We start from the raw sequence: 26,825 nt of genomic DNA, 5'->3' as shown, positions 1-26,825 counted from the left end.
CTTGTGCCCACTGCAAACGTTCACAGCTGTGTCTTGGTGTCAGTGGAGTCACCTGCAACGGTCATCTGTCATTCAAGCCAAAGCGGTGGAGTCGGTTGCGAATGGTTTGCTGGAAACCCTAGTTCCCCTCGCATCTTGTAAACAGGCCTGCAGCTGTGTGGCAGTTGCTTAACAATGTCTGAGTGCATAGGTCCTTAGATATTGGTCATCATTGCGATCTGTCACTCGTGGGGCTCCACTCCTGGGTCTGTCATGAACTCTGCAAGTAGCTCTGTGTCTTCGTGGAAGTCTGCTGATGACACTTTGAGATACACCAAGTTCACAAGCAACATCTGACTGTCTGCCACCGACCCGAAGGCCTGCTATGGCCAGGTGACACTGCTCATACGATAAGTGACGTTGTGTGTTCATGGCAGTTTGAATGATAAAATTTGGAATCACTTACTGACAATACCAGCTTTTTATACCCACAGAAGTCACATTGAGAAAAGTTGTCTCTTGGTATTGGCCCCAATATAAGGCACACCTGTACACAATGAGACTATTACATGGAAAACACAAAATGAAGTGTGTCTATCATCCCAATACACTTGCCTCCCTATCCCAAAAATGTCTGAAGCTAAACAAACACCATATTTATGACATCCACTAAGTCTCTCACAATAAATTGGTGAGTAGAGTATTTCACTCCATCTTGTTTTGGAAATGAGAAAAAGTCTCGATAATGAGCACCAGTTTAATAGACTGTCTACTGAGCAAATAGGTGGACACTGTCCATGTTTTCAGATTTTATTCAAAATAAATTTCCCAACAAAAACATAAAGAAAATGTACAGCTCTTTTAAATGCATTTTTGCATAGTTAACACAATAGTGTATTTATGTGAAGGTGTGATGACAGATTTTGTCTCCATTACCTGTGTGTTACATAAGAAGTCAGTTTTACAACAGCATTGTCTGTAGTCCCTTTGTGGTTAACAGTTTTGAGAGCTGTGATGGTAGTGTAGCATTCCATTAATGCAATGGGTTAAGCTATTTATAACCAACACTCATCATCTTTCAGTGGGGGTGTCAATATATTCCTCTTTTTTTTTTTGCCGAGAATTTGAAGACATTTGTGCTTTCACACAGTAGGCATGATCTCCAAATCCATCAATATAGTCTCTAGAGCTCTAGTTTCACAGCACAACCAAATTGGTTAATAAAAAAATGGCTTAAATATGACACCTAAGCATTATATAGGTTGCCATTGCAGCTTTTATGTGAACACACCAACACTGACATGCTCCCACTCATTTAAAACAGGTTCCCTGTTTTTTTTAAGGTGATTCATTTGATGTCATGTGCTTTCCATTTATGGAATGTTCAGTAATAAACGCCAATATAAATTAAGGGGACTGCATTTGAATGTGAATTATGACTCAGGAGTTAATAAAAAGCACTGTTACAATCTCAAAATTTAAATGTTTACCCAATCACTTCTGCAGTGGGATTTTAAAATCTAATTACCTAATTACAACCGAAGTCCAAACAGGGCAATATTTTGGTCAATATCAGTGTGCATTTTGCCAATAGATTGAATGAAATAGATAAATAAAAACTGTGAAACAAAAGCCCTGAGATTGTTAAAAGCAGGCTTCTTTATGCTTTTTAAAATAATTTCTGGACATGTGTGTGTTCCCTTAGCCAATGTGATGCATAATTACTAAGGGTAAGGATATTAGACTACTTCACTTGTGTGGGCCTTGTGTGAGAGAAAAAATGGTGTGGTTTTCATCCATTGAAAATCCCATCTGTCCAAATTCAAGTTAACTGAGGTCAATGGTCACTCAGTAGCCACTGAAGACAGAATCTGAATTAGGTTTTCCAGGCCCCACAGGTAGCCATCCTCACGGTTCCCCTCTTGCCATGGTACGCAGTGCTGAAGGGTCTGACCCTCGGGCAACTGTGTGGTTTTCCCAAAGTCAATGAGCCAAACCTCAGCCCGAGCCACACGGTTGTGGATGAACAAAAGCGAACTCCCAATGACCTGAAGGACAAAGTCAAGGCAGGCTGCTCATTACACATAAAAAAAATCTCAACTGCAGACAATAGTTCAACACAGAAACATAATAACTCCTTCTATTCATCCTGAAACACTACAGGTTCCACCCATTGATAACAGAAAAACCTAGTTTTACCTATAGTCCATTGTTTAGATTGTGTGGCCAGAGCTGACCTCCTGATAAGCATGGGTAACATTTGTATCAAGAATAGTATGTTTTGCAAATGCAGGCCACCTCACCTCGTGTCTTTTGAAAAACTCTGACATATCCAGGGTTTGCTTGATCTCCTTAAGTTTACTCACGTAAGCATTCTGGGAAAAAACATGTGAGGGTGGAAAAAGGTGCTACATGAGCCAATATTTGCATGAACTTTGTTCATTAAGCCATTACTGAGAATCCAAAGCAAGCATTTGCTTTCAGCAGTTAAATGTTACATCATAAGACAACAGAACAGGGTGGGGTACTGTTGATCCAGTGAGTGTTTCCCCATAAAAGTCTGATAAACCTATGGCACTATTTATAAATAGATTCTTATCCATTTTTAAAACTACAACATCCAAGTCTAATGTATTCCAATTCATTATTTTATTCCAGGCAATGTAGAATAGATTAGATCAGATAAGCAATGTCACTTACTATTACATTTTTGTTCCCCCCAACAAAGTCCCTAAAGACTTGCATGACTTGTTCCTTTGATCTGGTCCTCTTGAAATCTGTGTGACAAGTGCCGTCTGCTTTCTACAAGAGAAATAACTTTAATTCATGACCAAGATGTGTAATTAGGCAGGCTGGCATATTTGTATATCAAATGAAGTAGGGGGCAGTATGTCATCAGAAAGCTGATTAATATACCACTTTCATTTCTACTGGTGGAAGAGGTAGAAGAAGTAGAGAACAATCATTTACTCTGAGGAAAATCCAGAATTTATTCTTCCATTCACAGAGCAAACAGAAAGATCATCATTTTCAACATTTTTTGCAAAGGGTTTAAACAGACCCTCTGGACAAGATTACTTCATCAGTAATACCACTTTGACAATAGTACAGAAGGCCAGGTCAATAGATCAGTTTGCTAAAAGGTGTACTGGGCCAACAGAGGCCAACAACCAATTGGTCCTTACCTTAACACCTTCAATCCGGAAGCCCAGAGTATGAGTAGAACTCAGAGTCTCTCTCCACTGCATGTACCTGGGCTTTGTTACAGCTTTCTGTTTGTGTTCCTCAGGGGTGGGCGCCTCACGGTCTACCTCCACCATCTTCTCATACAGGTCCTGTCGTAGCTTTGGTCTTTCACAAGCTCTCACAAGTTCTCCTTCCAAATAGGTTCTAAACGTGGACATTACATGAGGTGATCAGACAAAGGTATTAACAAGACATTTTAATTTAATTGTGCTTGATGGACATGGCAGCAGCTTGTTTAGCAGCAAAGCCACCTTCAGTGAAAGACTTCAGACTTCTACCAAAACTTACATAATGTAAGTTCCAGGTAATACCTTCAATAACTTATTGGTACTGCAAAATAGCTTTCAATTTGGAATCTACAATTTGGTATCTACCATGGTACACATACCAGTGTATGGGAAGTGTTATTTGAGCTTTAAAACACTATGAATTTAAGTTTCACTATTGAAAAAAAAGAGGAAGTCAGAGAGGGACTCCTCATCGCACCCTGTGCAACAATGTGTGCATGCATATGTGTGTGTGTGTTTCAGGGCATGCGCATGCCTGTACTCACAAAAAGGAAGTCCTCAGGGACGCCCCATGCATGTGTGTGACTGTGTGGTTCTATCTCTGTATACACAGGAAGTGTGCTGCTCAGTTGACAGTAATGTGTCATTTTAGAGTCTTGCCCCTCCCTCCCCTGCAGGAAGTCATGCAGGATCCTGAGCAGGTGCCTCACAGAATCACACGCCCTGAAGCCCTGTCAGCACCACTGCTTAGGATTCTGCACGTACAGTTCCAACAGTATGCCTATCTCAGCTGAAGTGGGAAGACAAGAGAGAAGTAACCCTGGTTGAGTCATATTTTAGTTGTATTCAGTTCTTTAAAGGGTTTTTGGCTACTTCCCATTTTAGTATACTTTTAAAGGTGCAGTTGAAGTGGATTATCCACACAGGTGGATAACCTTGCAAACTACTTAGTTTTTATGCATTCTTAAAGCGTAGAGGGCCGCACCTTGGCTTGACGGTTAGTGGCATGGCCTCACACTTCCAAGGTTGTGAGTTTGAATCCTGTCACGGACCTTGTGTGTGCTGAATTTGCATGCACTCCTTGTGTTGGTGCGTTGTGGTGTTGGGCTGGTTTCCTCTCGCACATAAAGTAAATTGGCGACAGAATTGTCTGTAGGTGTGAGTGAGGATGTATGTGCCCTGCGGTGCCCAGTGTGGGGGACTCCCTGAATATGGCTAAGCAATTATGGAAAGTGGGTGACTGACTACAATAACCAGTTAAATGTTTATTAGAATAATAATTATGTAGAAATTGTAAAACATTTTGAAATGAATGACCCAATGCCAATGACGCTTTTTATGCAGGTCAAACAGGTAAATGAATCAGATGTACAACTAAACAGACGAAGGGAAAACCTATTTTGGGATACAAGTCGACACCCAGAGGATATGAAGCAGAATATGTAGTGTCTAATTTGGAGCTTGATGGTCCTACCTCACACCCATCTTACAGTCCATAACATTTGGACCCTCAAATGTTCCCAGCAGGTCGGTCATCTGAAGGAATTGCTCCCCGTCACTCTCAACAACTCCATGATATGTTGGCACAAAGTGGCTCAGGACATCATCTTTTAGGTGTTCAAAGCAAATCTTCTCGTTCTCTGAGTACTTCTTTAAGATGATGCCCTCACCACCCGCTTTGAAACAACCTGGATGAAGAAAGACAGGATTCATTTATTTGAAAAAAATAAATGGCCAGAAATAAATGACTACAACAGACTTTTGTGGTCTTTTGGTTCTTAGGCGAGCTACCACCCTAGTGATTCAATTGTGCAATTGTTCATGTGATTCATCATGATAAAAAAAAGGTCAAAACTAACTGTTTTTCACATTCCTGCATGTTACGCGATAAGCAATTAGTACAAGATTTATCGTATAAATTACTGTATAATACACTGCTTAAATTCATACCTTTGTGTCCAGCAAGCTGAACCCAGGAGATGCGCTTACGTTGACTGGCAAGGAGCGGCAGGTTCACTAGGGTTTTTAGCTTCCACCAGGACTTGTTTTGCTGTGGAAATGGGTCAGAGTAGTTAGTCACAAAGGCCGTGGCAGCACATGGCTTTCCTTTAAAGAACAATGTCCCTCTTGGGCCTCCCCATATGTCTAAACCTCTGGCAGCGTGAAAGGCAGCGGAAACTCTTTATTTTCAACATACTCCAGACACTCAGCACCTGTTACTAAGGTTCCAGTTGAGTCAACCCAGTCACATTGCATACAAACTAGCTTTTTTATGTAAGGGGGAAAATGCAAAACATCTGCTGTGGTTACCCCAGACGCGATGGGGTACTTCGGCAATCAACAGTCAAATGCTAATAATATAAAAAGTGTTCTCTCAATGACATTGCTTCCTAGAAGTGTATCAGAAAAGACATGCAATTTTAACAATCCATAACAGACAGTCTGAGTCATGCACCGCGTAGTCCAAAGACTGGTAGACACATTCAACACTTCAGCGCAGTTAGCTTGTAGTGATATTCCAAAATGGTCTTTTGTGTGGGATGACTCTAATGATTGTTTCGCCTCTTTTTGCAAAAAGATGTCATTCTGCATACATCTCTCCAGACAAGGGATTCTAAAATTAATATTTATTCTGGTTAGATGTAACTATTTAGAAGCATGTAGGTCCTCTCAGCATACTGAAGTGAAAATATTCAGTCACCAAGGTGACTGGAAATACTGACTGGTAGATAATGGCTAAAGGACAAAGGCATGGTTAAGTGATCCTTCTACTGGTTATTAAAATGGGTTACAATATTGAGGCTAAACACTGCAGAGGTATATCTTCAATGCAGTGATATTATCTGCAGTCTATGACAATAACTGTGTGGGAGTAAATGTCAAGAGAGACTCTTCTAAAGCATAGTACACTAAAGTAAATAAAAATGACACTTAAAATTATCCATGGCTATTGCTGGGAATATAGCAATTAAATATTGCATTGTAATGGTTATAAATATTCATTAATTTATAATAGTGATATTTAACAGTTTGGGTGTATATAAGGACAAAACTAAACTAACTCAACTCTCAACTAACAAAAACAAGCAATGTCATCAGATAACTGCTCCTCCTACAACAGACTATCACACACTTATCTGGCCCTCAACAAAGTTTTCATAAAAGTTCATCCATTTAACAGCATTATTGAAACTACATGATTCCTCTTTGTGCATTACATTCCATTGTTGAGCATGCTACCAGTGAAAGATCTTTATTCTTCTTCCCTGTAGTCTCAAGTGTTGTCGAGACTACAGACTGTGTGAGTCACAGTGCAGCAGTCAACCAGCCTATAACAACCCGGAGCTACTTTCAGATAAACTGTCAACTGTTCCTCCATTCACATCACACCCTCCTCGCCACTCCCATTTTGCGAAATACAGCATAAAATTCAGAGCACTGACACCTTATCACAGACTGGTTGTGTTTGTCATACTTGAAAACACACCCTTGCAACACCATTACATATACTGACATGCTCACTGTTGATTGTACCAGTAATACAAGTACAAGGGCCATAAATGTGTCACTGACATTCACTCATTTACTTTTGACCATAGAAACCAGCACCGTGAAATTATACATTCCTACATAACTACTGAATGTATTTAACATTATTTAAATGCTGATGTTATGTTAATTGTATAGTCACTGCACTGTACAATTATGTGTGGCAATAGTATTGTGTCAATAGTATTGTGACAGGTCCTCAGAACAAGATACAACACTAGATATTAAAATGATATTTTATTTTTTCCTATTTTCTTACAGTCATTGCAGTTGGCACCATTTGTGGACCATGCCTGTGGTTCATGTCAGTTGCTCTTAAAGCTGTTCTTGGTCACCAGTTTTGGCCAGAAGAACATATTCCACTTCTTCCAATGTCCGTGAGGTTTATTGTTTTTCCAAATTATAGTTTACTATTGTGCCTGTAAGTTTAAAGAGGAAGTCAGTCATCAGTTGGATGATACTGTTATTAACATGCTGTAAACCATAGACTCCAAAAGTGGGCATGGAGCTAATGCAATTAGGCCCAATTCATATGAAATGCTGTTCAGGGCAAGTCTTTTGTGATCATATTTACATTATTTTCATTGTGACCAAGGCACAACAAGATAAAAATGTTTCAGCTTTTTATTCAAAGCCTCAATTGCTAAAAGGGCAACTCTACACCTTTACTGCTGTGACATACAGAACCTGGTAATAACAGTGAATGGACATGAGCAACACTGGAGGACTACCTACTCTAATGGGAATAAGGAACATAATAAAGAAAGATTTTTTTTACTATGAGTAGCTCAAGACAGCAAGATGGTGCCTGTTGTGCCTGGTTGTGCTTATGCAAGCAGGGCATTGGTTGTGTGATGACCTACTTGAGGCAGTAAACTAGATCAGGGCAAACACATGGGTTATTTATAAAAAGCCCCCTTTCAACTTTTTCATGTACTATTAAGGGGGTGTTAGTAGCCTATTGGGTAACACACTTTTCTAGTGTGTTACCCACTAGGTGTTTACCCCTGCACAACACTGAGTGAAAGTGAAGTGATTGTCATTTTGAAACACAGCAACACACAGTGCACACAACGAAATGTGTCCTTTGCATTCAGAGGACTTTGGTGAATAGTGAGCAGCCAAGAAAGGCAGCTGGTGAGAAGTGTGTGGGGATGATGCTATGCCCAGTGGCACCTCAGTAGCCCCCAAGATTCGAAACAGCAACCCCATTACAGGTCCGCTTCCTTACCCACTAGGCCACCACTGCCAATCTACATGAGCCAATGAGATGATCCAATCTACAACAGGCAAACATCTTACTGTGAAGAGAGCAACTGTTGGAGCAATTTTTAGAAAATGGAATCACTGACTATCTCCCTCGACTTGCAAGATCTCACATCGTGGGGTACAAATGATCTTGAGAATGGTGAGCAAACAGCCCAGATGTACATGGGGGGAACTGGTCAATGACCTGAAAAGAGCTGGAACCAGTAACAAAGGTTAACATTAGTAACACACTACATCGTCATGGATTAAAATCCTGAAGCACTCGAAAGGTCCCCCACTTCAGCCAGCACATGTCCAGGCTGGTCTAAAGTTTTCCAGAGACCATTATACACCATAAACATTATGCTTTGGGGCTGATTTTCAGCAATGGATACAGGTTGACTGATCCAAATTAAATAAAGGATTAACTGAGCTAGGTATCGTGAGATTTTGGGCAAAAAAGTAAGAGCATTGAAGCATGGCTGGATCTTCCATCATGACAATGATCCCAAACACCAGGCAATGAAGAAGTGGCTACGTCAAAAACAGGTTGTGGAATGGCCCAGTTATTCTCCAAACCTCAATCCAATATAGAATCTGTGCCCAGCAACAGCCTTAAAACATCACAGCTCTTGAGAAGATCTGCATGGAAAAATGGGCCAAATTACCAGTTATGCTATGTGCAAACCTGGTGAAGAACTACAGGAAAGTTTGACCTCTGTCATTGCCAACGAAGGTTACATTGCAAAGTATTGAGGTGAACTGGCCAAATTTGGCTATTGGCCAAATACATGTTTTCTGCACATTATACAAATAAATTCTTTACAATGTGATTTCCTAGATTTTTTTCTGTTTCTCACATATATCTATGATGAAATTACAGACATCGCTCATCTTTTAAAATGATGCCCAATCGGTGGCTGCCAAAGCTCCACTTACTACATTGTGTCCCTAAGCAAAACACTTAACCCTAAGTGTCTCCAGGGGAAATCTCCCTGTAACTACTCATTGTAAGTCACTCTGGATAAGGGCATCTTTTAAAACCACAGTTTTCACAATCCTCAATGCAGAAACTTGAACTTGCAAATGAAGTGATTGTCATTGTGAAACACTGCACATGGTGCACACAATGAAATGTGTCCTCTGCTTTTAACCCATCACCTTTGGTGAGCAGTGGGCAGACATGACATGCACCTGGGTAGCAGTGTGTAAGTAACTAATGATTTCAAGTCACTCTGGATAAGGGCGTCTGTTAAAATGACATAAATGTCAATACTACCAAGACAAATTTCAGATGAACAGATTTTCTGTTAAGGAATCCCCTGGGCCCCACTCAACTATCAAACTGAGCAGGATGCACACACAGTGAATCTGATTTTCTGGTCTATTTCACACGTTTTTCAATGTCAATATGCATTCAATCCATAAACATAGCTGATTCCTTCTTGTGATCATCTGAAAATAAGGTGATGCTGTCATCTAGCACTGTGGTCTGCAGTGCAAATAAACAGAGTAGCTAGACTAGGAAGCAAAAGGCAAACATAATGGCTAAAGGTTAAGTTTGAGTCAGATAATTAGCATGTGGCAACAACACACAAATGTCAAGACACCAAATGATCGGACAGGTTATTTTTACATTTACATTTATGGCACTTATCAGACATCTTTCAAGGACACAATGGTAATAAATGGGCTTTAAACCTGTGACTTTGTGGTATTCTGGATCATAAGGGAGTGTGTTACCCACTAGGCTAGTTCCAGGTTGAGATTAGCTGCATGCTGGAGTTAAAAGCGCCCAATGAGTGTTTGTGACACAAGTGGGACTGGTGTGAGTCAAACAGAAGCTGCCTTTCGAAGAAAACAAATGCTTTATTTTCCCCAAGTGGTTTTACTCAGCCAGTGCACACCTTGTTAGTCAATCACAGTCTTCATACTCCTCAATGCAGAAACTTGAACATGCAAGTGAAGTGATTGCCATTCTGAAACACAGCGCACGGTGCACACAATGAAATATGTCCTCTGCCTTTAATCCATCACCCTTGGAAGGCACCCGGTGAGCAGTGTGTGGGGACGGTGCTTTGCTCAGTGGCACCTAAGACACCACTGCCCCAACTGGCAGCAGTCTGGACAAGGAATGTCACTCGGTTGATGCTATTCGTCACTGTGCTAATGTTCTCATTCCAGCGCCACACCCCAAGTAAGTGTGTGCCTGAGGCAAGACGTGCCACATGAAACTCTGTTCCCCACCGCTGCATGCACCCTAGCTAGTACACATGAAGCCTTTCGTTTTGTTGATGTTGCTTTTCGTCCAAAATTTGTTTAAGCGCTTGTGTAAGCATTTGCTGCATGTAAAACTTGAGGTTTTTTTCTTTTCCTCAGCAGGTGACGACTCACAACCCCACTGTTCTGCTGAAGTAATCAGGTTTTTTTATCCGCTTCAAAAGAGCACAAACACAGATAAAAGTCCAATTAAGAAGTCTGGCCTGAAAACATTGACTGCTGTTTGCTTTTATTCTGAAGTGCCATGCTGGCATTTGATTTGTGTACAGCAGTGGGCGAGTAAGAACGTGTGAATGCACGTGTGGGAGTGCGTGTGTGTGTGTGTAGTAGTGGGGATCTGGTTGTGCAAACTGCTTGCTCTATGACATATAAAAAGAAGAAGCAGCAGCAGAAGAGTGTTTAAAAAAAGAATGTTATATCAAAAACAGAAATTCCTCTTCCAAATTTACTTAATTTCTTACACTGAAACAGATAATAACCATCAGCCATTCACAGGTAAAAAAACATACACACACACACACACACACACACATTGCTTTCATGCAAAACACAAACCTTTGTTTACAGCGTTGAGTGGTTTCTGCTTAAATGTCAAAGTGGCTCAAGCTGATATGCGGCGGATACGTGACAACAAAAGGACAACAGGTCTCTGAACACTTGGCCATGCCTCAAGCACATATACACACACAGAGACAGAGAATACTCCAGTAACCACAGGTCAATGCAATTTTCCAAATATGTTTAATTCATTTAGGATTAGGTTAAATGTGTTATTAATAATTTGTTATACTGCAATCCGGATTCCAAAAAAGTTGGGACACTAAACAAATTGTGAATAAAAACTGAATGCAATGATGTGGAGATGGCAAATGTCAATATTTTATTTGTAATAGAACGTAGATGACAGATCAAACGTTTAAACCAAGTATATGTATCATTTTAAAGGAAAAATATGTTGATTCAAAATTTCACGGTGTCAACAAATCCCAAAAAAGTTGGGACAAGTAGCAATAAGAGGCTGGAAAATGTAAATTTGAGCATAACGAAGAGCTGGAAGACCAATTAACACTAATTAGGTCAATTGGCAACATGATTGGGTATAAAAAGAGCTTCTCAGAGTGGCAGTGTCCCTCAGAAGCCAAGATGTGTAGAAGATCACCAATTCCCACAATCTTGCACAGAAAGTGGAGCAATATCAGAAAGGTGTTCCCCAGCTAAAAATTGCAAAGACTTCGCATCTATCATCATCAACTGTGCATAACATAATCCGAACATTCAGAGAATCTGGAACAATCTCTGTGCGTAAAACCATACTGGATGCCCGTGATCTTCGGGCCCTTAAACGACACTGCACCACAACCAGGAATGCTACTGTAAAGTAAATCACAGAATGGGCTCAGGAATACTTCCAGAAAACATGGTCAGTGAACACAATCCACCGTGCAATCCGCCGCTGCCAGCTGAAACCATACAGTGCAAAGAAGAAGCCATTTCTAAGCAAGATCCACAAGCTCAGGCGTTTCCACTGGGGCAGGGATCATTTAAAATGGAGTGTGACAAAATGGAAGACTATTCTGTGGTCAGACGAGTCACGATTCAAAGTTCTTTTTGGAAATCTGGGATGCCATGTCATCCGGACCAAAAAGGACAACCCAAGTTGTTATCAACGCTCTGTCTGGAAAGGTACCATCAATGCAGAAAAATATATTCAGGTTCATCTCTTTCAGGGAAGACCCTGCATTTTTCAACAAGATAATGCCAGACCACATTCCGCATCAATCACAACATCATAGATGCGTAGGAGAAGGATCCTGGTACTGAAATGGCCAGTCTGCAGTCCAGATCTTTCACCTATAGAGAACATTTGGCGCATCATAAAGAGGAAGGTTTCTCAGTTTAAACTTTTGTTACGTGATTTATGTTCTATTCTGAATAAAATATTAGAAGTTGGCACCTCCACATCATTGCATTCAGTTTTTATTCACAATTTGTATAGTGTCCCAACTTTTTTGGAATCCGGTTAGTAGGTGCCAACAGAATGTAAATATTAGAGGGTGTGTATGTGTATAATCTGTGTGCAAGTACATGTTTAACCTTTCTTTCTACATTTTATTCCCTTAAACCCTGGGATAAATAAGACAAGATCAACAAACAGGCTCAGCACGCGCTTCAGGGTGTGTTCCCCTGGCAGATGGGGTCCGCTGGGTCGGTTAAATCCTAATTGGCCCTCATTGTTTAAAGGATGGTGACAGCTGAAGGCCTTCTATGGTCGCAGCTGGGACAGAATAGAACACAGACCTTCCTGACAACCCGACAGAGTCCGGAACACAAGCCTATGTTAAGCAGATCCCACAGAGTGTAAAACCTGCTAACAATAGAACATATTCAACATATGTGTGTTCAGCATGTCTTCTGTGCTTATCCTACTGGAAATATGAGGATAATAATAACAAACAGAGCAACTTCCCACAGTGGAATTATAATTATACAGTTATACACCATTTCTATGGAGCATCATTATTGGAAGAAAAACAGAAAGAAAGAAAGAAAAGCAAAGAGAGGAAAATAAATATATTTTTCTTAAAAAAGCAGTTCCATGATGTTATGGAGTGGAAGGTTGACCTGACTAGTGGAAATGTTCTAGTCTAAAAACCACCACCAGCAGCAGCACCTGCTGCTCTTTAAAATACAAAAGTTCATTTTTCCTCCAATTTAAAGTATTTCTGATGCCAGCAGCACCATTGTAACTTTGAAGTGCTGCAATTGAAAAGGTTTTGTATCTACGATAACTCTCTTTGGTCTATTTACCTACATACATCCTCTGTACATTTTTCTAGCATTACATTTTAACCCAACAAATACTTATTATCTCCTCAGTATTAATTAGTCCAGCAGTTGAAAACCAAAAGATCTAAATGAATTTAGCTCTATATTTCTGAGCTCTGATATACTTGCACAAGGTGCAGCAGCGTCCATATAGTTAATACCAGTTCAAACAGACACACACACCATAATAAAAAAACAAATCAATAAAACATGTTTACTTTAAGCTCATTTGAATGATGGAGGTAATTAGCATTCAATCTAATTTCCAATTATTTATTTTCTGTCTTTATACATTATAAGTCATTTATACTACATAATTCACACATCATTTCACGTGAAATCCACACGCATACACACACACACACTGAAGTCGCTGAGTATCCAGAGAAGAAAATCTCCTCACATCCACACACACGAGAAATACTTACTTCTCCAGAGTCCACCAGCTGCTCCAGGGTGACGATCCCTTTGCTTTTGGTCTCGCTGTCGCTGATCACGTCGTCCTCGGACTCCTCGAACACCGACGAGCCGGTGGAGGAGATGGAGGAGTTGGACAGTTTCCTCCGCAGCCTCCCGTTCACTTCGTCCAGGTCCTCCTGCTTCATCTCCCGCGTGCATCCCTCGTCGTCCTCGGGGGTGATGGTCACCTGGGGGACCGTGCGGGACTTCACCGACGCAGCCGCGCACCCGCCCGGCTCCGCCATCTGCGCCACTTCATCACAAATCTCTGTCTCCGCGAGGTTGTACCCGGCTCGTCCTACCTCCCTGGAAGACCTCCGCCTCTCTTTCGGCATGCCTCGCTTCAGGACACGCAAGCCCCCCGCCTGCCGAGGGGACCCGGGCGCCACCCGCCCGTACCGCGGAGCAGATCCGTCTTCCGCATTATTTCAATTTTCCCCCTCTTCCTGACTGCAGCGGACGGAGAACAACTTCTTCTTCGTTTTCTCCTTCTGTCCCACACGGGCGTCTCGTTGCGTCTGACATATGCCGACACATTCATTCAGATCGTTGATCTTGTTGGGATTGTTTTCGTTTTACTGATAATGTCGATTGTAAAACAGATAATCACAGTAAACCAGTCAGTAGCGAGAATGCCTCGGGCCTTACAGAGGTGACGGAGGAGCGCCCCCTGTGGGCGGGGGCGTTTTTCTTACTATTTTATTAGCGCCGTCGATCAATTTAAAATGCCGTGAATTAATGGCGTTGTTTAATGCAAGTTTTAAAATAGTATAGAGACATATGTGAGACAGAGGCTCAAATGGGGAGCGACGGCAAGACAATCTTCACACTGGAAAAAGTGAACACTGGCTAAACTTAAGTAAATTTAAGTAATCTGTCGCACTTAATATTTTAGCATTTCCATAATGTAAAACGAGCCAATCAAACCTGCTGCAACCTGGTTTATTTACATCACGTCAATGCTAAACTATTAGGAGTGACAGATTACTTCAATAAATTGTAAATAAATTGTAAATAGAATTTAGAGCAAATTATGTGTCCAGACGCAAGTATAATGTGGAATGTTTCATTATAATCTAAAAATTACTGACATCATACATCAGATCAAACAAAGAGGGAAAAATAACCAAGGTCTGCAAATGAAAACAGTAAAAAACAGTAAATAATACATTTTTGTAGTAAAGGATACAGTCCATTACTGCAAAATATTAATAATATTTTATTGTATACAATAACATGTAACATCAACAATATGCATTATGATGCGAACACATTTTTATGGGTAAATAACAAAATAACCAAAGAATAATCCACCTATAACATGATCTGATCATTTGTGTCAGCTGTGTGGATGAAGGGGCAGTTGTGATCTAGCAGGTAAGGAAGTGGACTCATAATCGTATGATTCAAAATTCAAGAAAGGTTTATTGTCAGTACAACAGTATTCACAGTACACCGTGCATTGAAATGTTGTTTCACACAGACCCCTGATAGTGCAATCGTAAAAGACAGAAATGTACACACACACTAAACTATACTATACTAACTAAAAATTAAATACTCTACACTACTATAAAAGAAAATTAAAACTTTTCTGTACACTGAACAAGGACAAACGGGACAAACAGGTGAGTGCTATGTGGAGGAGATGAGAGATGGGATTGCATAGAGATGCAGACGTGACACATGAGAGATGCAGATGTTGCTGGGCTTTCTTGGTGGTGGAAGTGGTGTTGAGGCTCCAGGAGAGGTCGTCTGTCATGTGCACACCAAAGAACTTTACGCTGCTGACAATCTCAACAGCAGATCCATCAATGTGCAGTGGTGTGGGGACAGTCAGTTTCTTCCTGAAGTTGACAACCATCTCTTTGGTCTTGGTGACATTGGAAGTCAGGTTGTTGCTCCGGCACCAATCCACCAGATGTTTTATCTCCTCTCTGTAGGCAGACTCATTGTTGTTGGTGATGAGACCCACTACTGTTGTGACATCACAATGACAATCACTTCACTTTCGTGGGGTCAGAGGGTCACTTTAAATGAATTGAGGTTCATTTCTCAAAGTACAAACATTCAATACATTACATGGCTCCTCAAACAACTTTTATATAAAAACATGTATACAGAATAAATGTGTATATTCATGTCTCCTATTGCAAGTAGTTTTAACATAATAGATAAAATATGTATTGCAGATATCCATAAATTTATCATTTCCAATATCCACAATGAAACTCTCCTGATGAGATATAAAATGAAGAGTTATTATATTCACAATGAATATTGTGAAAAGTAAGAACTGCATTGTAAATATCTCACATGTGCATTTCTCCTAGTAAGGATGTTACTGCAGATGGGTAGAAAACTCATTCTGGATATCTGAAATGTAATTTTGGACATCTGAAATAGACAGCAAAACAGACATGAATGGGAAACGTTACATCATTTCTCCTAGAAAGAATAATGAGCTGGATGTCTTAAAGAGAAATGGTGGATAGGAAGAGTTTCATTGTGGATATTGGAAATGTTAATTGTGACTAGGAATAATTCAATTATGGATATCTGCAATACATACTCATTTTAGCTATTAAATGTTAAAACATTTAATGTTAAAAATGTTGAACAAAAGGTTTAAAGATATCTAAAAAATTATTCAGACTACAAAGAATAGATTTCCAGATATCTGGAAATAGAATTTGTACTAGTAATAATGATGTTTTGAATATCTTTAATTGTCATTTAGACTACTGAGAATATAGTTTTTTACCGGTATATATACACTTATAACTATATGCAAAATCAATTACAGATAGGAATGTGGTTTCTTTACATGTTAAAACCGCTTTCCATAGTTTCCTATTCACACTCCATCCAGCAGGTGGCGGTAGAACACAAGAGCCCCCTCGGTTTCTCTCTGAATGCCCCAGAAGAACACGAGGAAAGTTGGAATAGTAAAGCCTCTCACATCGAGCACTTGTGTCGTTATTTGACCTTCTCCGAGACTCGTTTGTTTTCACGATGTTTGTGGTACGGAGGGCACTGCGCTCGTACTGCAGGTTCGCAGCGGTGCCGCGACGCGGGTGCGCGGGGGCAGTGCCCGTGGACGACGTGGTGAACGGGCTGACAGAAGATCAAAGACAGGTAATGCACCTGCACCGCTGCAGGTCTACGAACTAGGCTACAAACCAGGACGGGGTTTCGGATTTTCATGGCCTGTGAAGGTCCGCCTGGTGGTGCAATACTCTTCAGAAATACGTGGGGTCAGAGGGTCGAATTAAAGGCGATCATTCATATCCCCCCCCTGGACTTTTAGAAAAGAGAAGGGTAAAAAAAAGATCTTGTGTCTTAACAAATGCGACGACAGTTGTCATGTGAGCTGTACTGTACTTTACTGTACCCCCGCGATGCCTGTCTTACGTAACTGTGCTTCGCGCCACTGTTAGGGTCAGAATTTGCTGAATTTGTCAGTGTCTGCTGATGACGCTGCTTTTCTCTTGTTGTATTGGGTGAATACTCTGTCAAATTATATTTGTTACCCTTTGATGTATTGTAGATGCGCTGCGTGGTTTCGGCCATTGGTGAAGCGAGGGGCGGGGTTGGGAGCGCTGTTCTGATTGGATGACTCGGAATTTAAAGGACACTGTGTTTCTTTGACAGGAAGGATGATTTAGATCAGTGTCTTTCCTCAAGTGCTGCTATTAAATTGCTGTGCAACAAGATCCCTTCCAGATGAAAATTCCTGCGGTTCCCTAAACCTTTTGTTTTTCTAGCCTTCACATTCCTACCCTCCAGTGGACTTTTGTTGTGGAATATAATAATTTGTCTATCCTAATTATTGCGAGGAGTGTGGTGAGTTTAATGATTAAAAGTATTAAACTTCTAATTGTTTAATTAATAAGATTGCGAGAGAGAGAGACGTGTTCTTTGGTTTTGACCAGTGGGATACAAGAAACTGAACACATAAGTTCACACTGCATACACACTGGCTTCCCATCAAGGCCACCCAGCTTTTTTATATTTTTTACTGTATAAGAGCATTCACCATAGCTTCCAAACTTTTGTGTATTAGTCTAATTTAGATGGAGCACAGTTAAATTATTTCTAATTCATCATTTTTTGTGTGTGTGTCCACCAGTTGAGACAGTCTGTCCAGAGATTCTTCCAGGAAAAACTGGCACCATATGCAGATGAGATTGACAAGACCAATGAATTCAAGGGGCAGAGGGTACGTCAGTGTCACTTCTCTGCCGCCTGTCACTTTTTTGCGGAATTGATCTATTAAATGAATTGGCTGATGTCTTTCCAGAAATACTGGAAGGAGATGGGGGAGATGGGACTCCTTGGCATCACTGCCCCAGGTAACAGGTTGGCCACTTTTCTCAAATCATTTGATCTATTTTATTAAGAAATAATGTGATTGCTTATTACTAATTACTTATCTGTGATTTTACTTTAGACATTCCATTCAATTACACACGACTTGTTGACCACACTGAATGGTCCACATTGGTTGCCAGTCATTAGTCACAGCAATCTGTTTTAATCCTTTTGTACACACATTCAACCATAATAGTTCATATGCTTTAATTTTCTTGGTGACAGTGGAGTATGGTGGCTCTGGACTCGGCTACCTTGATCATGTCATTGTGATGGAAGAAATGTCCAGAGTTGCTGGAGGTATTGCACTCAGTTATGGAGCACATTCTAATCTGTGTGTTAATCAGTTGGTGCGCAATGGCAATGAGAAGCAGAAGGAGAAGTATCTACCCAAGGTGAGAGCTCGGTCAATGCTGTTTAAAACTTGTTACCTTTTATTTGGTGAAAGTTCAAGCTATCCTTTATGCCAGTGTAGCCCATTCCTGGTTGAATCTGCTTGTGGTGACATTTAGCATAAATCAGACCATCAGTTAAAATGGGATAGTTACTGAAATAATAATACTGGCCGATACTGTGTTGTATGAGGGCTTTTCTAACTTTTCAATTTTTTTTGTATTTATATTCCAGCTGTTGACTGGTGAGCACATGGGTGCCTTGGCCATGAGTGAGTCAAACTCTGGTTCAGATGTGGTTTCAATGAGGCTAACTGCAAAGAATAAAGGTGGGCTATACTTTTTGATTAATCTCTGTGCCCTTAAAGCAACGTTTACATCATCCAGACTACTTAAGTATATTTTGTATTAACATCCTGTTGCATTCTTTGCGTTGCTTTATTTTTGCATTTAAGGTGACCACTATGTACTCAATGGTAATAAATTCTGGATAACCAATGGGCCAGAGGCTGATGTTCTCATAGTCTATGCAAAGACGGAACCAGAGGCAGCAGCTCGTGGGATTACTGCTTTTATTGTAGAGAAGGTAACTATGACCAACACTTGGGATGTGTGTCTACATTTTGGACACTTACAAATACAGACATTGACCATCCCACACTCACTCACTATCTGTAACCGTTTAATCCAGGGTCACGGCACATTGGGGGCAGGGTAGGGAGTCACCCAGCACAGGGTGGAAAACCACTGCACACACACAAACAAACTCACACCTATGGCCACTTTTGAGTCACCAGTCCACCTAGTGAGAGGAAGCCAGAGCGTCTGGACACACACACACACACTCATATTTCGCTCGTATCATATTTTGCTCACTTGGGTGACATTTTCTGTGCACAGAATTTCATGTTCACTCAACTGTGGCACAAATATAACTCCATAAAAGCCTCAACAGCACTGCTCACTTAAAGCACCCCACACATTTACAAGTCCTATGTGTGACGTCACAATGACAGCTCGGGTGGGAATGGATATTGAGTCCGGCAACAGCGAACTTGTAGTTAAAAGTGCAACAACATGAGGTAGACAAATTTGTATCAGCACAAAAAAAATATCCCATTTATATCCAGCAGTTCCTATATACTACTATATATGGTGCATCTTTGTTAAAATGTTCCTGATTTTCCAATTTATTTACTTATGACTGTGCAATATTGGGAAAGTAACATTTGCAGTGATGTAAGGATTTAGTCATTTTATGTGATATATATATATATATTTTTTTTTTTTTACTTATAGCCAAGCAAGTGCCATTTATCATATCACATATCATAGTATTGATTACAGTAATCATAATATGACTATTTCCCGAATCGTGCAGCCCTGAGATAAGAAACCAAAAATTTCGCAGTTGCCCCCTATTATTTTGCTGCAGTACAGGTAATGTGAGTCAGAATAAGAGTCTTGGAAGGAAAATATATATATAATAATGATATATATCTTAAAATACATTTAATATTGCATCTGGCCTTCACAGTGTCTGCCGAGAAAACTCGGCCCTTGGACAAATGTGGTTGACAACCCCGATGATGAAAGTGGCCTTAAAACAGATCTTAAAAAGTCTTACATTTGTCTTCCATAAACCTGCAGAAACCCTGTTAATTCTGTGGGCCTGTTGTAATATGCCAAGTCAGGGTATGGGGTCTAATTTTAAATAGTTTACAACTTGCGCTTTCCCATCCCAGAACATGCCAGGTTTCAGCACTGCTCAGAAGCTGGATAAATTGGGCATGAGGGGCTCCAGCACTTGTGAGCTGATCTTTGAAGACTGTAAAGTTCCAGGTCACGACCAGCCTTTCATAGCTATTGACATTCTCTATTCTCTCCAAGATCAATGGATTTAGAATTAAAATGTGCCTGTATTTGATTGTAGTGGAGAACATCTTGGGCCATCTCAACAAAGGTGTTTATGTCCTGATGAGTGGGCTGGATTTAGAGAGACTTGTCCTGGCTGCTGGGCCTGTTGGGTAAGAAGTGGATTTTTAATTAATGATTAATAGAATTCTATACATTTTATTGAGGAATGCTCAGAATGAAAATTAACACATGACCTTTTATGATCTTACTTCTATTTTTACCAGATTAGCAAAGATGTTTTGGTCCTATTACGCATGTCTTTGTTTCTTGCATGACTGTTATCGTGAACTAATTAACAAAATTAGCATTAACTTACTGTGAACAGAGAACTTTTATAAATATTTATTAATGGATAAAAATGTTCTTCACCTTCAGCATCATGCAGGCTGTTTTGGACCATGCAATTCCTTATCTGCATGTCCGTGAAGCCTTTGGACAGAAGATAGGTCTCTTTCAGGTGAGGAAGTCAAAGTCTACCATTGCTGTAGTAAGTCAAACGTCACTGTTGATTCCTGGAAGAGGAAGACCATAAATTTGGTGAACCTTGTTTGTTGTAGGTTGTAAAGATGCCAGAGGATATCTGTATAACTGCTTTTTTATTTTTGGATAGCTGATGCAAGGAAAGATGGCAGACATGTACACTCGGCTGAGCTCTTGTAGGCAGTACTTGTACAATGTTGCCCGTGCCTGTGACAAGGGACATTTTAGCCCAATGGTGAGTTTTCAAAAATGTATTTTAAAATTCAAAATGAACTAATTAACAAAGTGTGCGTGTATTATCCTGAATTGTTTTTAGGCCATGTTTTTAATGCGTAAAGAGAACAAGGCATAGGTTATTACCTTTTGTTTTTCGGTGAGTGAATGGAGTGAGCAGTGATTGGACATTAGCTCATGGGGAGGGCTTTCGGCCATTGTTTCAGTTTAACAGGCTACTATACGCCATATACTGTAAGCACCAGTGGACGAAACCACTCCCTGCAATGTCCTGGATTTCTGGACAAATTCTGGACACCCCTAGTACTGTCATGGTTTTCATATACAAATGATTTGAACCTCAGATCTCTATCCTGTGACTTAAAACCATGGTGGCAGTATTGATTTGTAGTGTTGTTGCAGGACTGTGCTGGCGTAATCCTTTACTGTGCTGAGAACGCTACTCAGGTTGCCCTGGATGGGATTCAGTGCTTGGGTGAGTGGCTGCTTTCCATTATTGGCCTTTTTCTGCTACTGTTTTTTTTTTTTTTTCTGCAGCCTTTTCTGCTCCTAGAACTTGCACATACAGCATTTTACTTTATATTATATATTAAATACTACAGTGGCTGCACAATTATTGGCTGTAAAGATTAATAATACATGGTTTAGATAAGTCCAAATTTTGTCAAAGTAGCTTTATTTCACAAGGACAAAATCAATCCTTTAATTTAATAAATAAATGTTTTTAAAAAGGAACTTCAAGAAAGCAATATTTTTCACATTTGCCATAGTCATTGGCATATAACTGAATTAATAAGAAAACAATGAGATATTGTTCTTCATAAATAACACTTTGAAGTATATACTTGTATTAAATTCACATGAATCACAATGTAATGTAAATGAATTATTAATTATGTCATTTATATTGTACCGTTCATTTTCAGATTCTTTAATAATAATTATTATTTCTTTAAGGTGGGAATGGTTACATTAATGATTACCCCATGGGCCGCTTCCTTCGGGATGCAAAGCTGTATGAGATTGGAGCTGGAACAAGCGAGGTCAGACGAATGGTCATTGGAAGATCATTCAATGCAATGTTCAAATAAATGGTATTACTCAAAAAAATTAGATACAACATTATTATGGCCTTACAACCTGAAGCATGAGACAAAGGTGGAGAGAATGGAGTTTCTGTTATATTTCTATTTATTTTCAAGAATAGGCTTCAGCACCCAACTCTGTATTTTAACCATAATCTAATTACACAAATAAATGTTTGAAATATTTACTGTTTATATCTTGTTTATTCTTGACAGCCACCATTGTGCGTTATAGCCAGAATAGGGATAAACCCATAAATTCATTATAAAATAAACTGTATATTGCATTCAGGTCATTAGACAGTCTTTTTAAAACGTAATTTGTCTATATGGTCACTATTGCCAATTCACCTCTTATATCTCTGCCTTATATCTGTATCAACGTATATGCTCACTGTATGAAATGTTCTGTATGACACCTTGTCTTGTATATATCATTGATTGCAACAGAGTGATTTACAATTAAGTACTGTAAAAGGACATTCTGTAAATGCACATCAGGAAACTGATATGATAGTCGCTTTAATTACAGTAGACTGTATTATAGCATTCAGGTTGTGCTGAACAGACTCCATTGTCACTGTACCTGTGCTCACTGGTTCCTTTGTTTTTGAGTGGAATAAAATCACTTGAATTTTCTCTGTACAGCTTTTTCTTTTTTACTGGTTTTGCCAAGAATAATGCCATTTTGAGAATTTATACCTGTTGACAAAATGTCTACAAACAGAATATGAGTCATAAATGTTACTGCTGAATGCATAGTGAATGGTTCCTCAGTGATTTTTGTCCATTATGTTTAATGATTACATTTCAACACTGGTCCCCATGACAGGCCATTGGTTTTCTTGAATAATGGTTTATAGACTGACACACATTAAGTGAATCTTGATCATGGAATGAGAGAGTGTTGTCTAAAAGAGTAAAAAATGAATGGCTTATAGTAAGTAAGAAATAATCACTCTTTTTAGTACCTGTACACCTTGGTCACCTTCATCAGTAGTGTTAGAACATAAGACCTTTTGAAATAACAATCTATCTTGACTTTCCAGCAGTGAGCTGCAGCTGGTTTTGCAGGTGACCAGTTGAAAAGCACTTGTATTCGGTGGTGCATAGTGTGTATGTTACAAGGAACACAAAACTATGCCCTGTGATGAACTTAATCTGTCTACAAGTAAGGTGGGAATAAATGGCTGGCATACTGGCGATTTCTGTAACGCTAAATAAATTGCAGGTCAGTTCTCTATGATTCGATCATGAGATATTACTGAATAAAAAAATATTTCTCAAAGTAAAATAAAAAAAAAAACTGAATTTCATCACAAATCACTGTTTTTTTTAAGTGAGAAGTGCCTTCAGTTCCTCTCTTTGGAGTTCTACTATATAAAAACATGATTTATTGTTTAATTTAAATGTATAAAAGTGTATTGATAATGTATCACTTAAGGAAGTATCATGACTAATGCTATAGTGATTTTTTTGTTCAACCCCATGGATGATATTGAATGCGGTGGAGAAATGAAAGAACCTGATCCTCATAGCTCCTCCAGGCTTGTCTAGATGGGAATAAGCTGTGGTCAGCAGGTTCACCACAGCATCTAGTGTGGTCTTGGTTCTGCAATGTCTTGTAAATAAAAATCTTCTGATTTTAATATACAGTACAGGCCTTCAGTGAGAATCTAACAATTTAAATGGTCATGATAATAAAGAAAACACATTGAATGAGAACAGCTTTTGGCTTGTACTGTATGATTATTTGGATAATTGTGTTTTGTTCTGTATAATGCCATTTTGGATTCATTGAGATCACCATTTTAGCAACATGCTTTGATAAGAGGTGTATTCATTAGCACCTGCAAGAAGATTGTAAAATTCTCGCCCTGCTACACCTGATATTATCAGTAGTAAGTGCTATAAGCGCATAAATCCTGAAGCAATAACAACTGACCTGTGTGGAAGTGGAAGACCCAACGTTGCATCTTCTGTCCTCAAATCACTACTGGGTTCCAAACTGCTTCAGGAAGCAAAGCTCAAAAATAATTTTTTGATGAGCTTGTTGTGCAAGATGTCTTCGGCACAGAGCCCTGATCCCAGCCCCACTCCCTAATATAAGTCTCCAATTAATGTTATCACTACTTAAGGATTTATTGTATATAACTTACTGTACATCAAAGTAGCATAACAGTGGCTAACAGTGCAATTTTGTTTCCAAGGGTGACATAAAATAACCATTAATTTGCCGTTGGCTCTATTAAGGACTGTGAAAAAGAATCCACCATAAGCTCAAGTAGGATTTTACATAATAGATGGTAAAATTGGTCCTGGATGCCAGACTCACTTACATAAGTTGTTCTGGATAAGAGCTGCCCACCAGCCCACCACGGGGCTCTATGATAATACAACATGATAATAATATGATTATTAACATATGTTATTGTGTATACACAGCTTATAGAATTCAGGCTCTCTCTGGAGCTTCACCAAGAGATTTAATATTTGCAGCTGCAATGTAATTATTATTCTTCATATCCTCACTTGTGGGGATATGTGACTGGATTATTGTTCAAAGTCAATAAACAATATTCATTTTCAAAATGTACTCACTTTCTGTGTAAAAACAGGTCTATGATACTGTATTTTATAGCACACTGTCACACTGGTGGTATGACCACACTGGTGGTACCTAGCAGGTAAGAAATTGGACACGTAATCCAACGTTTGCTGGTTCAAATCCTGAGCCGCCAAGGTGCCGCTTAGCAAAGCACCGTCTGCACACACTGCTCCACGGGCGCCTGTTATGGCTGTCCACTGCTCACCAAGGATGATGGGTTAAAAGCTGAGGCCATGTTGTGGGCATCACACTACAGACAATCACTTCACTTTCACTTCAGCAAATATTTTTAGCCAAATATTTTTGGGAGTGTGACCCACAGGCATTGGGTAAAATACATAATTACAAAAATCACAAGTGTATACATTTATTAATTTCACCTGAACCACACTAGTTTAACCAGCAGGTTCCCGTGTGTGTTGGGAAGTTACATGTAATGGCATTACGAAATTTAATTACAATAATTTGGAAATGCAATTTGTTACAGTTACTGGAGAAAAAAAGTGTCACTAAACTACAGTTACTTATTGACAGGTTCGTAATTACATTTTAGTTACATCTTAATATTGCTGCATAACAATAAGAATGTGAGGAGTCGCCGGTCGTGACGTCAAACCTGTCTGTTCGGATGTTGGAGCTGCAAAGTGAAAGTGAAGTGATTGTCATTGTGATACACTGCAGCACAGCACACGGTGCACACAACGAAATGTTTCCTCTGCGTTTATCCATTCACCCTTGACAGGCGGCCATGACAGGTGCCCGGGGAGCAGTGTGTGGGGACGGTGCTTTGCTCAGTAGCACCTTAGTGGCTAGCGGGATTCGAACCGGCAACCTTCGGATTACAGGACCGCTTCCTTAACCACCATCATTGAAGGGTTAATGTCACCGTCTGCCATTAAAAAAAAAAGACATTTCAGCCCAAAAAGTTCAGTTTGATTAACTTTGACCCTGGTATGCTGTAATATATTGTCGCGCGAGCAATAGAAACAAAGCATCAAAGTTCCCTTGAAACCAAGATGTAGGAGAGGTTGATTTTGCAGTGGTTTTAAGTTGATTATAACAATTTAATTCAACTGTATCTTTTTACTTCAGCACTGTGTAGACGGTGGCCTGCTGGAAAAAAATGTTAGATGCTACAGGCTTACAAGGTGTGTTTTGCCTGAATGGGTGCTGGTTTATCAGGAAGGAGGTGAGAAGGAGGGGGGACCCCCATAAAAATGTAAATACTTTTAATTTTAATAACAAGCTTTTATTGCAACGAGTTACATTTCCAAAGTAATATTTCATACACTGTGTAAAACAGAACTGGCCATCACTAACGTTTGTAAAACGTTAATAAAACGTGTTTTCGCCCATTTCCGATTTTTCAACCTTACTTTACCTGAGCAGAATAAACAGAATGTCGATGCCAATAAAAAAGCGTCTGGGTTTGTGCGCGTGACAGAAATTTCAGACGTCAGTAATTCACGGCAATAATGCACTTTACAAACCAGTTATTTAGCTTTCATTGGTTTAGAAAAATATATGTCTTTTTTTTTTACCGCGTCAATGGCCCTTTAAGACACTCCATATTGTTCTAACGTGATGCGTCAACACACACCGAGCGGAGGATGCTGTCATATAAAGACATGGTTGTAGAAAAGTGCCCGGTCGCCTAGGCGGTGCTCGTCCTGTCAGCTGGTCGGCAGGAGACATGGGGGCTGCAGCGTCAGGGCGCTTTTAGCTGCATGTCAGAAGTCGGACTGCGGACTTGACTCGGTAGCGGCGGTTGGGGGGGACACACCGCGGAACTCCAGCCTGGGTTTTCATCTCCAGAAGAGCGGCGTGCCTCGTACAGCTCGCCGAGAAGGTCTGTTTCAGGCGCTTTCGGCGATTATTAAGCTTCGGGGTGCGCTGGGAACTTTGCTGCTTTGCATTAAGGTCGATACGCAGGGCGTTTGTAATGGAGGGGGGGGCTTCAGAAAATCGATTTTATGGGTGCACATCGCGACGTCGTCTGCAAAGTTCTGAAGAATAATGAGGTGCCCGGGATGAGTTCTCCACGCCGCGATGCTCAACTCTGTCTCCTTCGCTGTCAGCTTGTAGCAGGAAAGGACAAAGTTGGGCCATTATCTTAGAAGAAATGCTATATGAAATAGGA

At 40.0% G+C, this 26,825-nt stretch overlaps 3 protein-coding genes across 3 annotated transcripts in view; 2 read left to right on the top strand and 1 right to left on the bottom strand.

The window, feature by feature from the left end:
- Positions 1-775: 775 nt before the first annotated feature.
- itpka (inositol-trisphosphate 3-kinase A) lies at positions 776-14,235 on the bottom strand. Its single transcript, XM_029000501.1, has 7 exons — positions 13,565-14,235; positions 5,184-5,283; positions 4,708-4,921; positions 3,165-3,369; positions 2,680-2,781; positions 2,283-2,354; positions 776-2,027 (listed from the first exon to the last, which is right to left on the bottom strand). The coding sequence occupies exons 1-7, from the start codon at positions 13,928-13,930 to the stop codon at positions 1,824-1,826; spliced, it is 1,263 nt and encodes a 420-aa protein (XP_028856334.1). The 5' UTR covers positions 13,931-14,235; the 3' UTR covers positions 776-1,823.
- Positions 14,236-16,485: 2,250 nt separating this feature from the next.
- ivd (isovaleryl-CoA dehydrogenase) lies at positions 16,486-22,722 on the top strand. The gene is made up of 12 exons (XM_028981569.1): positions 16,486-16,733; positions 17,728-17,817; positions 17,899-17,950; positions 18,195-18,364; positions 18,597-18,690; positions 18,817-18,947; positions 20,107-20,203; positions 20,295-20,388; positions 20,654-20,735; positions 20,889-20,993; positions 21,395-21,467; positions 21,950-22,722. The coding sequence occupies exons 1-12, from the start codon at positions 16,611-16,613 to the stop codon at positions 22,081-22,083; spliced, it is 1,245 nt and encodes a 414-aa protein (XP_028837402.1). The 5' UTR covers positions 16,486-16,610; the 3' UTR covers positions 22,084-22,722.
- A 3,557-nt stretch (positions 22,723-26,279) lies between these two features.
- bahd1 (bromo adjacent homology domain containing 1) overlaps positions 26,280-26,825 on the top strand; it is a 34,245-nt gene continuing 33,699 nt past the window's right edge. Inside the window, exon 1 of the mRNA XM_028999383.1 lies at positions 26,280-26,534. The gene's annotated coding sequence lies outside the window, so the exon portion shown is untranslated. The remainder of the gene's footprint in view (positions 26,535-26,825) is intronic.

The sequence above is a fragment of the Denticeps clupeoides genome, chromosome 1 (genome assembly GCF_900700375.1).
Source record: "Denticeps clupeoides chromosome 1, fDenClu1.1, whole genome shotgun sequence".
NCBI classification, from domain to species: domain Eukaryota; kingdom Metazoa; phylum Chordata; class Actinopteri; order Clupeiformes; family Denticipitidae; genus Denticeps; species Denticeps clupeoides.
This window is presented reverse-complemented; position numbering and strand designations above follow the sequence as displayed.